This window comes from Borostomias antarcticus (genome assembly GCF_949987555.1).
Source record: "Borostomias antarcticus genome assembly, chromosome: 8".
Classification (NCBI taxonomy): Eukaryota; Metazoa; Chordata; class Actinopteri; order Stomiiformes; family Stomiidae; genus Borostomias; species Borostomias antarcticus.
The window spans coordinates 30,015,550-30,030,239 of record NC_140241.1 but is presented as its reverse complement, the minus strand read 5'-3'; the positions used below and the strand labels follow the sequence as shown (position 1 = coordinate 30,030,239).

Sequence of the window (14,690 nt, the reverse complement as noted above, 5' to 3'; positions counted from 1 at the left end):
ACGTTTGACAGCGTTGAGTACCCGGCTGTCCAGAGGTTTCCTACTGGGGTCGCTGGTGGAGGATCGGATGCCGGTACCACAGCTGTTAGCCAGGGTGTTCCTGCAGGGGCACAGGGCGGCCACCAGAGGGCAGCGTGGGGAACACATTACATTACAGCAGTACAGCGAGCACACATAGAACACGCTACTGGGGACATGCACCCCGAAGCATCCGTGTGTTGTGTGTCGAATACAGCCCCGCGAAGAAAACGTTTAATTATGAAGACTGATGCCTCAAACTAGGAAAGATTCAACGGAGCTTTTAAGGTCACGCTGTTTGTGTTGACACTTTTTATTTAACGTTTATTTAACCAGATAAAAAGCATTGAGATAAAATCTCTTTTACAATACTGACCTGGCCAAGAAGGCAGCAAAGTTTCACATTGAAAGACACAAGAACACAGAGAACAACACAACTAAATATACAAAAGGCGTAGAGCACGTGGGAACAATAAGAAATTAAGGTATATTACTACATGAGCAGCTGGTGTTGACACTGAGATGGCGGTACTCTGCTGACATGTCTGTGGACGGAGTGTAAACATTGTTCTGTTTGAAATGCCGTCACTCTCTTACCGGTCGAAGAAGGTGGCGAGCAGACGACGCAGCAGGACTTTGTGTTTGATACCGGCGCACAGGTGACAGTTCATCAGCTGGCCTCGCGTCATGAACACGGACGTACCTGCAGCGGACGGAGAGAAACCACTTTCTTACGAAAACTGCAACAAGCTTGCGATACCCTATCTTTCGTAAGACAGAATCCGTTACCAGTTCCAGTTCTCTAACACCCATTCATTGAACGTTAAACCGGTCGAATACGGTCGTCTGGCCAAAGACCTTCCCCCTGATAATTGTCCAATGGTCAAAAATCCCAAAGAGAGAGAGAGAGTGACTGACCACTGCTTTTCTTTCAACGCTATTACAATGAATCTACCATTTAATCAGATTCTCTACTTTCACTGCTCTTCCTCCATCCCTCCATTCTAATCTCATTGTCCCGTTTAATCCGATTGTGTTGTGACCCCATCATCACAATGGCATAAATTCAGCGCGGCGCTAGACGCAGCCAGGCTTAGAAGATATTGGCAAAGGAAGCTTATCTGGATGAGTGTGAGTGCATGAGTACACCCGTGGTGAGTGTGCGTGTGTATGCTAGTGTGTAAGCACTACGTCTGAGGCACGTGTAGTACGCATGTGTGTGTTTGTGTGTATGTATCTTGGTGTGTGTTTGTGTGTGTGCGCATCTTGGTGTGTGTTTGTGTGTGTGTGCATCTTGGTGTGTGTTTGTGTGTGTGTGCATCTTGGTGTGTGTTTGTGTGTGTGTGCATCTTGGTGTGCGTGCGTGTGTGTGTGTTGTGGTCTTCAGTGCGTACCTGATTTCTATATGTGTGAACCCGGTTCAGTCCGGAGGGCGGGCGCTAGCTAGGGTACCCACCTCCCACCAGCTCCATCTTCTCTCCGGGGTCTCCCTCGGTGTAGAGCTTCGGATGGCAGCGGTAGCCGATCTGGCTGATGAGGCTGGCGGGCAGCGCCACCAGGTCCCTCCGGATCAGCACGCACGAGCGGTTCTCCAGGGCCAGGGGCACGGCCGCCATCTCCGGCTTGTCCTGGACTGGGGGGCGGGGGGCGAGAGAGGGTTACGCTTTAGACCCCCCCGGGGTTAAATACACACGGGAGATCAAACACTCAGAGGAATGAGAGAGCATCCGGGAGGGGCGGGGGGGGGGTTGATTTCGTCTCGCGTCATTCGGGGGAACACCGTGCATCAGGTAGAGCCAAGACACAGTCACCCCCGTCACACGTGGGAGGGTTCGCCAAATCGTATTTGACCTGTGACTGGTTAAGACAAGAGTTACTGCATGAAGTCATGAAGAGTAATCAATTCATGGAACCGAGAAGGAATCGAGGCTGGCCCACTCTTGAAAGAAATGGAGGCACATCATGCAGACATCATTCACATACTGAAGCGCGTTCGTAGGGAGTAAACATTCCAGCACACACACGGCAATTCACTTTGAAAGTGAACAGAGACTTGAAGGTTCTGGATGGGATTAGGGCTTGATTGCAGTCCCATATGAGCAGAGGAGCTGTGTCAGGATCTAGATGGATACAGTGTTACTGGTTTCAAACTGGGGATTGGTTTCTATCTCTAAAACCTCCCCATTGACCTCTAAGATAGTGCGTGTTACAAGTGAGAATTCACTGCTGCAGTACCGTCGCACACACGCTTACCGGAACGAACGAACGAACACACACAGACACACACACACACACAGACACACACACACACACACACACACACACACACACACACACACACACACACACACACACACACACACACACACTCCCTGCTGGTTTATATTCTCTGCAGCTCAAGGCGTCCCCTCACGACAGGTTTGTCAAAGTCTAGAGTTTCGGATATTTATGAAATCCATTCTATCTGCAATCAGTCAGAACACCCCAGGGTGACATTGTGGGATATTTGAGAAAGGTGTGTGTGTGCGTGTGAGTGTGTGTGTGTAAGTGGTGTGTGTGTGTCTGTGTGTGTAAGTTGTGTGTGTATAGAGTAAGTGGTGTGTGTGTTTGTAAGTGGCGTGTGTGTGTGTATGTGTGCGTGTTTGTGTGTGTGTGTGTGTGAATTAAAAGCGCGCCAGTGGGACGTGATAGAACACTTTATCAGAACAGCTGCTGCTCCTCTGATAAAGAATTTGACGTTGGTCTCGATCTGGAATCACAGGGCGGCTGCAGCAGAGCTAAACGTTCTCTGTACACAAATTGATTTTGAACGTATTGAAAAAGAAAAAAAACACACTCTCCAAAGCCCTGATTGGACGCCATCCTCTTTGCCAGTTGGATAAAGTACAACTCTTGCAACCCGACCTTGGCGCTGACATCAAAGCGGGGTGAGGCGGAGAGGGCTGGGGTGAGGCGGAGAAAGCTGGGTATGGTTTCAATCCATTCAAGGGAGGCGGGAGGGAACAGATCTGCCGTTTGCATTGAAAATTCATGGTGGAAAAATGGCTCTCGAGCGCCGATAGTCCGTTCAGGGATCTACCTGAACGGACCCGTTACGGAGGGGGTAATACTCACTGAACGGACCCGTTACGGAGGGGGTAATACTCACTGAACGGACCCGTTACGGAGGGGGTAATACTTGTTGAATGGAACGGTTACGGAGGGGGTAATACTTACTGAACGGACCCGTTACGGAGGGGGTAATACTCACTGAACGGACCCGTTACGGAGGGGGTAATACTTGTTGAATGGAACGGTTACGGAGGGGGTAATACTTACTGAACGGACCCGTTACGGAGGGGGTAATACTCACTGAACGGACCCGTTACGGAGGGGGTAATACTTGTTGAATGGAACGGTTACGGAGGGGGTAATACTTACTGAACGGACCCGTTACGGAGGGGGTAATACTCACTGAACGGACCCGTTACGGAGGGGGTAATACTAACTGAACGGAACGGTTACGGAGGGGGTAATACTCACTGAACGGACCCGTTACGGAGGGGGTAATACTCACTGAACGGACCCGTTACGGAGGGGGTAATACTCACTGAACGGACCCGTTACGGAGGGGGTAATACTCACTGAACGGACCCGTTACGGAGGGGGTAATACTAACTGAACGGACCCGTTACGGAGGGGGTAATACTCACTGAACGGACCCGTTACGGAGGGGGTAATACTAACTGAACGGAACGGTTACGGAGGGGGTAATACTCACTGAACGGACCCGTTACGGAGGGGGTAATACTAACTGAACGGACCCGTTACGGAGGGGGTAATACTAACTGAACGGACTCGTTACGGAGGGGGTAATACTAACTGAACGGACCCGTTACGGAGGGGGTAATACTCACTGAACGGACCCGTTACGGAGGGGGTAATACTCACTGAACGGACCCGTTACGGAGGGGGTAATACTCACTGAACGGACCCGTTACGGAGGGGGTAATATTTACTGAACGGACCCGTTACGGAGGGGGTAATATTTACTGAACGGACCCGTTACGGAGGAGGTAATACTTACTGCCGTAAGGGTTGGCCGAGCGTCCGTACAGCTGGCTGTAAGCCTCCTCCGTGATGCCATCGTATGGCTCCTCCTCGAACTCCTCGTCCTCGTTCTGGTAGGACGTGGGGCTGTCCGTGGCGGGGAGGCTGGAAGCCCCCGGGCTGGACCTCTCGGCCCCGCCCCCGGCCCCGCCCCCCCCCAGCGGGTACGGCGGCAGCCCCGGGAAGACGGCGGTGGCGCCGCCGGCCGCCGTGTAGAACAGCGAGCTCGCCCTCGCCAGCCGCCCCGCCAGCTCGCCGACCGACGAGCTCCCGCGCTTGTGCGGCGCCGTGCCGTGCTGCCCCAGCGGCGTCGGGTCCGCCCCCTCCTGCTTGATCCTCTTCAGCGACGGCGACCAGCCCGGCGGCCCCAGGAGGGAGGCTGCCGCCGGGTGGCTGCCGCTGTGGTTGCTGGGGCTCTGCGGCTCCGAGCTGGCCTCCTCCATGGAGCCGGCCGTCTGCGAGTCGCAGTGGGGAGAGTTGGCCTTGAACATCAGGTCCATTCCCCGCTCCACGATGTGCTGGATCTGGAGGTAGCCGGCCGTGTACATCACCACCAGCTGCTCGCTGGCCGCCATGGTCAGCTTGCCCGTGTAGCAGAAGGAGAGGATCTGCTCGAAGCAGTCAGGGGTGACCGAGGAGGGCAGCTCAAACTGGGCCTTGGAGGAGCTGCTGAAGAGGTCGCGGAAGTAGAGACTGCTCGCCGCCAGAACCGCACGGTGGGCCTTGAAAGCCTGGCCTGGAGAGAGGGAGGAGGAGGAGGAGGAGGAGAGGAGAGGAGAGGAGAGGAGAGGAGAGGAGAGGAGAGGAGAGGAGAGGAGAGGAGAGGAGAGGAGAGGAGAGGAGAGGAGAGGAGAGGAGAGGAGAGGAGAGGAGAGGAGAGGAGTAGGGGTCAATATGCCATGAATATTCAATACACTTTGAATACCTGCGCTGCAGAACATTCAGCGTGCTTGGTGCAATGAGCACTCACTCTTGAGAATTCCATTGGTTAAACTGTGCATCTCAAGTGGCCTACTTCAACTGAAGATGACTCAAACCACTCTACATCCTTCCTCAGTTGGCGTCTTACTTGACATCAAACATAACTAGAACGGAACCCAGAGAGAGCAGGCCCCCGCCCAGGAATGCATGTCGTCAGCATGTGTCATTAGAAGGGTTGCCACCTTCAATGGGTAAAAATAAGGGACACCTTGCCAACGGCCCCATGCCAGGGGGACACAAACCAAGTGGGGTTCTGGGGGTTCTCTACCATGAGATTATGAGTATCAGACACGTCATCTGCTATTCTCATCATGAATAAAAGAAATAAAGAGTCATTAAGCACGGTTGCATCAATTATATTAAGATAAAATCAACAAACATCAGATCATTAGCTAGGTTAGCTAGTTACTGGTAAACTAAGTAGCTAACGTTAGGCATTAGCCACATGAAAACCAGCTAGGTTGATGCTAGCTAACGTTACCTAAACTAACATCACTTGTCTTTCCATTGTGGCAAATTATCAACTGGTGATATGAGCTGGCTAGCTAGCAAACTGTTAAGATGGCTTCTATCATCCTGTAACATTAGGATAGCAGCAGCTATTACATTATTATACATTAGCTGCCCATCAGAGATTTAATTGAATGAGACATCACGCGCTCACAACTAACGACCGTTAGTGTCAGCAATGAATACTAGCCGATGGGCGTTTAGCTATAGCTTTGTCAAGCAGAGTCTGTGCTAGACGTGATGCTAATTTTCGCCATTTATTTCCCATTAACTTATGCTAAAAAACGTCAGTGATATTAAAGTCATAAGTTTTGATTTAAAAATAAATACATTGTTTTAGCCTGACAGGGGTTCTTGTTACAATTATAGGGGAAACTGAATACTCATAAGGTAACGTTATCTAGAGGTTAGCCAGCCCGTGAGAGCCGTTAACGTTACTTTTATGAGGACTCAGGTCTGTTTTTCTTTATACAAGCCCGTCCCTGTGTAGCCTGTTTTCTTATAGTTATTAGCTAACGTATACTTGCTAACTGGAATCTCATAATTTTCCTCTCACTATATTGGCCGGAGGGTGTTTTAATAAAGTAGTGTATGTTGAAGTACATGGGATTTATTTTTCCCAACTATGATATTGAATTGGGTATCCAGGATTGTGGAATTTCTCAATTAGTATTGCCTACGAAATGTCTGGTATTTTGTGACTCCCCTAATGGACAGATATATCAAGTTATTAGGCATGTAACGATTCACTCAACTCACGATGCGATTCACGATGCAGGGTTGACGATGCGATTTTCTTACGATTTTTTTTACAAGATGAACTTGCAGACAAATTATAACGTGCATGCTGTTTTTGTTTTGTCTGTTAACTTCTCGCGTGTGTGGAAGCCAAAATGCGTCCACACATCTGACTTGAAACTTGTGGGTGCATCCTCGATTTCGAACTCACTCGATACATCCACGTTTGCTGCTGTCATGTTTCTCGTTCTGCATGATGCAGACGCTTCATGCAGTGAAGTCAAAAGTAGACTGGTGCCCTCTGATGTTCAAAAAAGGGAATCGTGACACAATTTTTTTAATTTTTAACTGCATTGCAAGGCATCGTTACATGCCTACAATTTATGAGTTGAATGTCAGTCTCAATTTTTATCAAATAATTTTTATATATGAAACACAGCAGCAGCAGCACAGCAGGCAGGATGTGATACACTAAGAACATTGTATTAGTATTAATCAATTTCATAAATATATGCATATTTAAGAGGTTTAACCTCTCGTCCCAAGCAAAAATTGTGTGTGCAGGCTACACTGTTATATGGTCCCTACCAATCTTAGAATGACATTCACTCGGTTGAAGATGGAGGTTCTCCCTTCAATCACAGAGTTTAAAAACATGATCTCTGTCTTTCGTGATTTGAGTTGTAATTGTTTTATTTGATGTGTGATGTGATGCTTATTTGATGTGTGCATTGTTTACTCGGCGACGCTGTAAATGAGGTGCATGCACCTTTCGAGTTTAAATAAAGGTTTGAATGAATGTTGAAACCAAACCTACGCCCTTGCAACAAACAAACTGTTTCCTGCTCACACACACTCAGTCAGAATATAATTAATCTCTTTCATGACATCTCTATCAATACACAGTAATTAATCTCGCCCATCCACACTTCTATCTTCCCAATTCATACACCACCGCTCCCTCTCTGACGACAGTAGATGCTTGGTTTAAACATGAACATTGAACATTCTACATGGTCTTGTACATATAATAAACATCCTTGACACATTGAATCAATACCTCAACACAATACAGTCATACTGTAGTGCTGTAGACTACCAAGCAGGGCCTGATCTGCCTCTCATACTGTATGTCCATGTCAGTGTGAGGAAGTACTGTAGTAACACTCCCCTGATCACGACAAAGTTATGCAACCAGTTCTGTTGCAATACATAAAGCACATATCACCATTCAGGCTTTCCCCTATAATCGTAAGGACCCCCACCAGGCCAAAATAGTGGACTTATAGATTGCAGACTTATAGATCACATACTATAAAATTAGCATCACGGCTAGGACTTGCTGGAGTAACATTACAATGTGACATCCAGCATGGTAAGAGATAGGGGTTTATTGCTAGCCAGCTAATGTTCTGATGAACTGTCAAGATCCATATCAAAACCCCCTGACAGTCTAGGCAGTCCAGTGTGTAACGTTAGCCAGCTATCTAACTGGTCAGTCTATGGATAACATGCTTGTGTCAGTACAGCATAAACATTGTCTTCTCTGCTCTCTAGCTAGCTAGCTACCTACCTACAGTAGCTAGAAGCTACAGTAACAGTAGCGTATGTCCTAGCCACGGTTGCCAGATTGGTTTGGTGTTTTCCAGCCCAATAATTGCTCAAAATCCACCCCAATTGATAACAACCTGCCAAAAATATTATAATAATATACAGTCAAGCTGGAGAGTTTGCACACCCCTTTCACCTTTTTGTCTTCATCTACACACAATAGCCAATAATGACAAAGTGAAAACAGGTTTTGAGAAAATATGCAATTTTATTTTACTGACAAAATAGGTTATTTCGGGGTTACATATCTGTACATACCCTTAGCCTAATAATTGGTTGATGCTCCTTTAACAGCTTCAAGGTGTCTTGGGAAAGTTGGCACAGTTGTTTCTGGAGATTTTTGCCCATTCCTCTTGGCATATCCTTACAAGCTCTGTCAGGTTGGATGGGGAGCATACAGTAGGTACAGTACACAAACATTTTCAGCTCTTTCCACAGATGTTCAATTGGATCCAGGTCTGGGCTCTGGCCGGGCCACTCGAGGACATTCACAGACTTTCTCTGAAGCAACGCCTTTGTTCTCTTGGCTGTGTGCTTCAGGTTGTTGTCATGTTGGAAGGTGAACCTTCGCTCCCGTCTGAGGTGAAGGGCGGTCCAGGTTTTCTTCTAGGATCCTGGTGTACTTGGCTGCAGTCATCCTTCCCTCTATCAGGACTAGTCGCCCCGTTCCTTCTGATGAAAAACATCCCCACATCGTGATGCTTCCCCCGCCATGCATCACTGTAGGGATGGTATTAGCCTGGTGATGATACAACCATGCTTCACTGTAGGGGTGGTATTAGCCAGGTGATGAGCGTTGCCTGGTTTCCTCCAGACGTGACGCATGGTATTCAGGCCAAAAGTTCACATTTGGTTTCATCAGACCAGAATCTTAATTCTCATGGTTTGAGAGTCCTCTAGGTGCCTTTTGGCAAACTTCAAGCGGGCTGTCATGTGCCTTTTACTAAAGAATGGCTTCCGTCTGGCCACTCTACCATAAAGGCAAGGCAAGTTTATTTGTAGAGCACATTTCAGCAACAAGGCAATTCAAAGTGCTTTACATGAGACATTAAAAGCATCAAGACAAAGTGCAACACATAAAAGATCATAAAACGAAATACAAAAAAGGACATTTAAAACAAAATGCGGGAAAAATAAAATACAGGAATAAAAGTTACAGTGCAGTGTATGAATTAATAATTATTTCATTTAATAAAAAGCGGCAAAAAGAAAAGACTTCAATCTTGATTTAAAAGAACTGAGAGTTGCAGCAGACCTGCAGTTTTCTGGAAGTTTGTTCCAGATATGTGGAGCATAAAAACTGAACGCTGCTTCTCCATGTTTTGTTTTAACTCTGGGGACAGAAAGCAGGCCGGTGCCAGACGACCTGAGAGGTCTGGATGGTTCATAACGTAGCAGCAGATCAGAAATATATTTTGGCCCTAAACCATTCAGTGCTTTATAAACCAACAGCAGTATTTTAAAGTCGCACTGAAATGAAAAAAGCATTCTGTCCCATTTTGGTTCACATAATTGGTCATAGTGTTCACCTATTCAACGATGTATGCCAAAAAAAATTACTAAATTCTACTTTTGTTGTAATCTTATATCAAAGTATATAATTTCTTACTTCCTGGAAAACGGTAGGTCACGTGCAATGACGACAACAGGTACCTTAGATTTTAGGCCAATAATCTCACGACATCCACCTGTCAATCAACGCTATCCTTCTATCGAATCTGTCTAAAGTTCTTAAAACCCGTCCACTTGTCAATGTTCCAATCAATTTCCTCGAAACATTATGTCCCACCCTCATAGCTTGTTTGCATCGGAAATACGTCAAACTACGGAAGCTAGATGATCTCAAACGTCCGTTTCAGTGCGACTTTAAAGTCAATTCTTTGACAGACAGGAAGCCAGTGTACGGATCTCAGAACTGGAGTGATGTAATCCTGTTTCTTGATCTTAGTGAGGACTCGAGCAGCAGCGTTCTAAACCAGCTGCAGCTGTCTGATCAATTTTTTAGAGAGACCTGTAAACACACCGTTACAGTAGTCAAGTCTACTGAAGACTCGAATCTACGCATGGACAAGTTTTTCCAGATCCTGCTGAGACATACTGTACATCCTTTAATCCGTGATATATTTTTCAGGTGATAGTAGGCTGACTTTGTAATTGTCTCAATGTGACTGTTGAAATTCAGGTCTGAGTCCATGACTACACCAAGATTTCTGGCTTCATTTGTGGTTTTTAGCATTACTGATTGGAGCTGAGCGCTGACTTTTAATTGTTCTTCTTTGGCTCCAAAGACAATTGCTTCAGTTTTATTTTTGTTTAGTTGAAGAAAGTTCTGGCACATCCAATCATTGATTTGTTCAATGCAATGCAGCTGACACAATTAGTCCCTGTCCTTCAAGTCGGATTCAAACCAGTCTAGCTCTGTGCCAGAAATTCCCGGCCAGTTTTCCAGTCAGCCTAGTAATATGTTGTAGTCAACCGTGTCGAATGCAGTGCTGAGATCCAGTAATACAGTGTACTAGGACTGAAATTCTGCCATTGTGTTTAAATGGATGTAATTTTAATAATGTAATCTTGTTGCTCATAAAGAAAATACTTTTCTTTATTAGTTGATCCACCTCGGAGGACCTTTTCTTCTACGCACCTGTCCCAGCATTAGATGTGCGAAGTTTTCAAGTTTGTTTTAATTATTTTATTTAAAAATGGGAGGTTTGATATGGGCCTATAATTGTTCATTTGTGAGGTGTCTAGATTATTCTTTTTTAATAGTGGCTTGATGACTGCAGTTTTCAGAAGAGATGAACACCTGAAAGAAGAGATGTGTTTACAATTTGTACTAAATCATTAATTTTGAAAAAGCCTGTAGGCAGAATATCAAGGCAACAGGAGGAGGATTTCAGATATTGCATAATGTCCTCCAGGGTTTTATGGTTGATCAGATAAAATTGTGTCATGGTATTGATTTTAAGTGGACACTGATACAACACATATCCTGTACCTGATATGGAGGCACTGACTGCTTGTCTAATTTTCAAAATTTTGTCAGTGAAGAATGAGGCATATTAATTGCAGGCCCTGGTGGATAGAAGTTCAGAGGCCACTGACACAGGAGGGTTTGTCAGTGATCGACAGTGGCAAACAAAGCACGTGCATTATTATTGTTTTTGGTGATGTAGTCAGAAAAGAAGGACTTCCGTGCATGTCTCAGCTCCAAATGATAAATGTGAAGTCTCTCTTTATAGATGTCATAATGAACATGGAGATATGTTTTTCACCACCTGCGGCAGTATTTAGTTGGCCTGTAGATGTTTCGAAATATGGCTCGAGAAGAGGAATTCAACTGAAGATCCACATATTCAAAGGAACCAAAATTTCCGTAACACATTTGCTTACATTGGAGGGAGTCATTAAACAAAATGGCAACTCCACCTCCTTTCTTATGCACTCTATCCTCACTCATAAAGCTGAAGTTGGGAGGGGTTGACTTGATAAGAACAGCTGCACTGTTATCTTGGTCTAACCAAGTTTCAGTCAAAACCATGAAATCAAGATTGTGCTTGATAATAAAATCATTGATTAAAAATGTATTTCCTGGTAGAGACCTGCCATTTAATAAAACTAAATTGAGTGTTCTAAAGGTATTATCTGCCCAGTTTTCTGTGATAGTTTGTGGCTGACGAGGAATGGATGGTAGATTTGATAAATTTGCAGAACCAGGCCTGATTGGTGGAGTGTTGCCTGGATGGTTGATCTTCTGGAAGGTTCTCCCATCTCCACAAGGACACGGAGCTCTGTCAGAGTGACCCTCAGGTTCCTGCTCACCTCCCTGGTCAAGGCCTGTCTGTCCCGATCGCTCAGTTTGGCCAGGCGGTCAGGTCTAGGAAGATTCTTGGTGGTTCCAAACCTCTTCCATTTACGAACGATGGTGGCCACTGTGCACTTTAGGACCTGTATAGCTGCAGACATTTTTCCGTACCCTTCTACAGATTTATACCTCGACACAATCCTTTCATCACAGGCAGTATCAGTGGAAACAAAATGCACCTCATCTCACTTTTGGGTGTCATATCAAAGGGTATGCACACTTGTATACTGTACATATCATATTTTACATTTAGATTTTTAATAAACTAGCACAAATGTCTAATGTCTAAAATCCTGTTTTCACTTTGTCATTATGGGCTATTTTGTGTAGAGTTTTGAGACAAAATAATGAACTCAATCTATAGTAGAATGAGTCTATAACGTAAAGGAGGAGAAGAAGAAGAAGAAGGCCGGGCTGGTTTGGGTGGTAAGGGGTGTGCAGACTTTCCATCTTGACTGTATCATATTACATATTAAAAAAAAGCCTTACCAAAAAAAGCCTTGTCTTCCCGCCCAACACAGGTCCCGAACGCCCACTCTACTGATTAGACTACAGGATCGGAGAGTTGCTCTTCAAGCTAGACCATTCAAGCTTCAAACTCAATATTGGCAACACTTTTTGAATTGGCAACTCTTTCCGACTATGTACATTCAGCGAACTTGCTAATACATGAATGAGTCCCAGCGTCTGTCGGGGGGGGGGGGGGTGGAACGCTGGCAGCTGTCTTCCATCTCAGCAACTGGGCAATCTGACAGCGCCACAGCCTGGGGCACTAGGTGACATTTGCTTGTGTGGGGGTGTACGTGGTAATAATGGTAATACTACACCAGTTGTGTTAAGTGACTGTGAAATACTAATATAATAACATGCCCGACGAATAGAAACCAGCCCAAATGTTATCCACCCACCCAAGCCTATGTTTCCCTGCCCGATGCAACCCAAACCTGACTGGGGCAATCTGGCAACACTGGTCCTACAGCAGCTCGTTCGGTCGGACGACTGCAGCGGACTGAGGTACAAACACAGTGACGGACAACGAGCGATGGACATCTAACCGAAAGGTCATCGGACACATCTCCTCCTCCTCAACGTGGGACCCTGAGCTGACCTTTGACCTGGATGGAGACGTCGCAGTAGTGACCCAGCAGGCGCTGCTCGTTGAGGGAGCCCAGAACCGTCGTCCCGAAGTTAGGGATCTCCACATGGAGGAGCTGCGACATGGTGGAGGAGGAGAAGAGGAGGAGGAGGAGGAAGAGGGGCTTCAGATCACCGCAGACACAGCCAGCGAGAGGGGCATCTGTAGAGGAGAGAGGGATGAGAGGGATGAGAGGGATGAGAGAGAGAGAGGGATGAGAGAGACGGAGTGAGAATGTCAAGGATTTGTTTTGATGTAAAAACGCCTTTGGGTACCTTGAAAAGGGCTATAGCGTAGTGTCCTTACTATTCAAGAATTGAGATATATTATGATAATGAGATGTGGATGAAAAGCATAAAGGAGTGAGAAGGACAGACAGAAAGACAGATGGAGACGGAGGCAGAGAAGACAATATCCAGTACTGTCCACATATGACAGTATAGGACAGAGAGATGGAGACAAAGAGGAAGATATACTGCAGACGTACAGTGTGACAGTATAGGACAGACGAAGATATAGATGGAGACAGACAGACAGAGAGACCGAGAATATATACTGTAGAAATATGACAGTATAGACAGACAGAGAGATAGTGTAGATGGAGACAGATAGGCAGAAAATATTCTGTAGACGTACTGTATGACAATATAGGACAGGAGAGACAGAGACGGAGATGTACAGTAGACATACAGTATAACAGTGCAGGGTTGACAGAGGCAGACAGAGACAGATAGAGATGAAGATATGGTAGACATGTGACCATATAGGGGGTGAGAAAGACAGAGCAGGAAGGAAAGAGTGAAGAGTGAGAGAGGAGAGACAAGCAAGATGGGTGTGAGTGAGAGAGAGAGAGCAGAGATGGAGAGAGAAAGACTCCGAGAGAAGGATCACTCCAGTACATTGACTTCAATTACAGCATTGAAAAATATCTGATAATCTGTATATTTTATAATACACAATACATTATATATGTTATTAATACAAATAGAAACATATGCATGCAAAGACAAAACAGATATCCTGTAAAATATAAATCAAGAAATGAATGAATTAGCCTAACTAATTAATTTATGAAGTGATATGCTACCTAAAATATACCTCAATTTATGTACCCGCCACCAGGGAATCAAACACATACAGTACACAAACCAACCACATTAGTTCAAAAACACAATCTTAAAAAGTCCCTTCGCTAGCTCCGTTTACAATGCTACAGGGTTCCATCCACATCAGCTTCCCCAAACACATTTGCATCGTCCCTCTTTTCCTGAAGATGATCTGCTTGTTTTATGCTCCGCCACACCAGACCATTTCACCGCTCAACAATGCTGCAGAGTTTCCAGGAATACAAAAACATCCCCCCCTCCCCAAACATGCGCACGCACGCACGCACACGCACACACACACACACACACACACACACACACACGCACACACACACACACACACACACACACACACACACACCCTTCAGAGACCTCATACATGGAGGCAATACAAACACTGGACTGAGCCCACATTCATGCAGTACACACACACACACACACACACACACATATATAACTCTCTTTCTCTCAATCTGACACGCACACACACGCGCGCGCACACACACACACACACACGCACACACACAGACACACACACACACACACATATATAACTCTCTTTCTCTCAATCTGACACGCACACACACACACACACATATATAACTCTCTTTCTCTCAATCTGACACGCACACACACGCGC

General features: G+C 45.9%; 1 protein-coding gene across 1 annotated transcript in view; it reads right to left on the bottom strand.

Moving 5' to 3' along the window:
• Positions 1-14,690, bottom strand: part of nacc2 (NACC family member 2) — a 37,606-nt gene that overhangs the window by 8,125 nt on the left and 14,791 nt on the right. Inside the window, exons 2-6 of the mRNA XM_084442682.1 lie at positions 12,918-13,106; positions 4,085-4,843; positions 1,475-1,651; positions 616-721; positions 3-100 (exon numbers count right to left, since the gene is read on the bottom strand). Coding sequence (XP_084298808.1) covers positions 3-100; positions 616-721; positions 1,475-1,651; positions 4,085-4,843; positions 12,918-13,029 — 1,252 coding nt within the window. The 5' untranslated portion in view covers positions 13,030-13,106. The remainder of the gene's footprint in view (positions 1-2; positions 101-615; positions 722-1,474; positions 1,652-4,084; positions 4,844-12,917; positions 13,107-14,690) is intronic.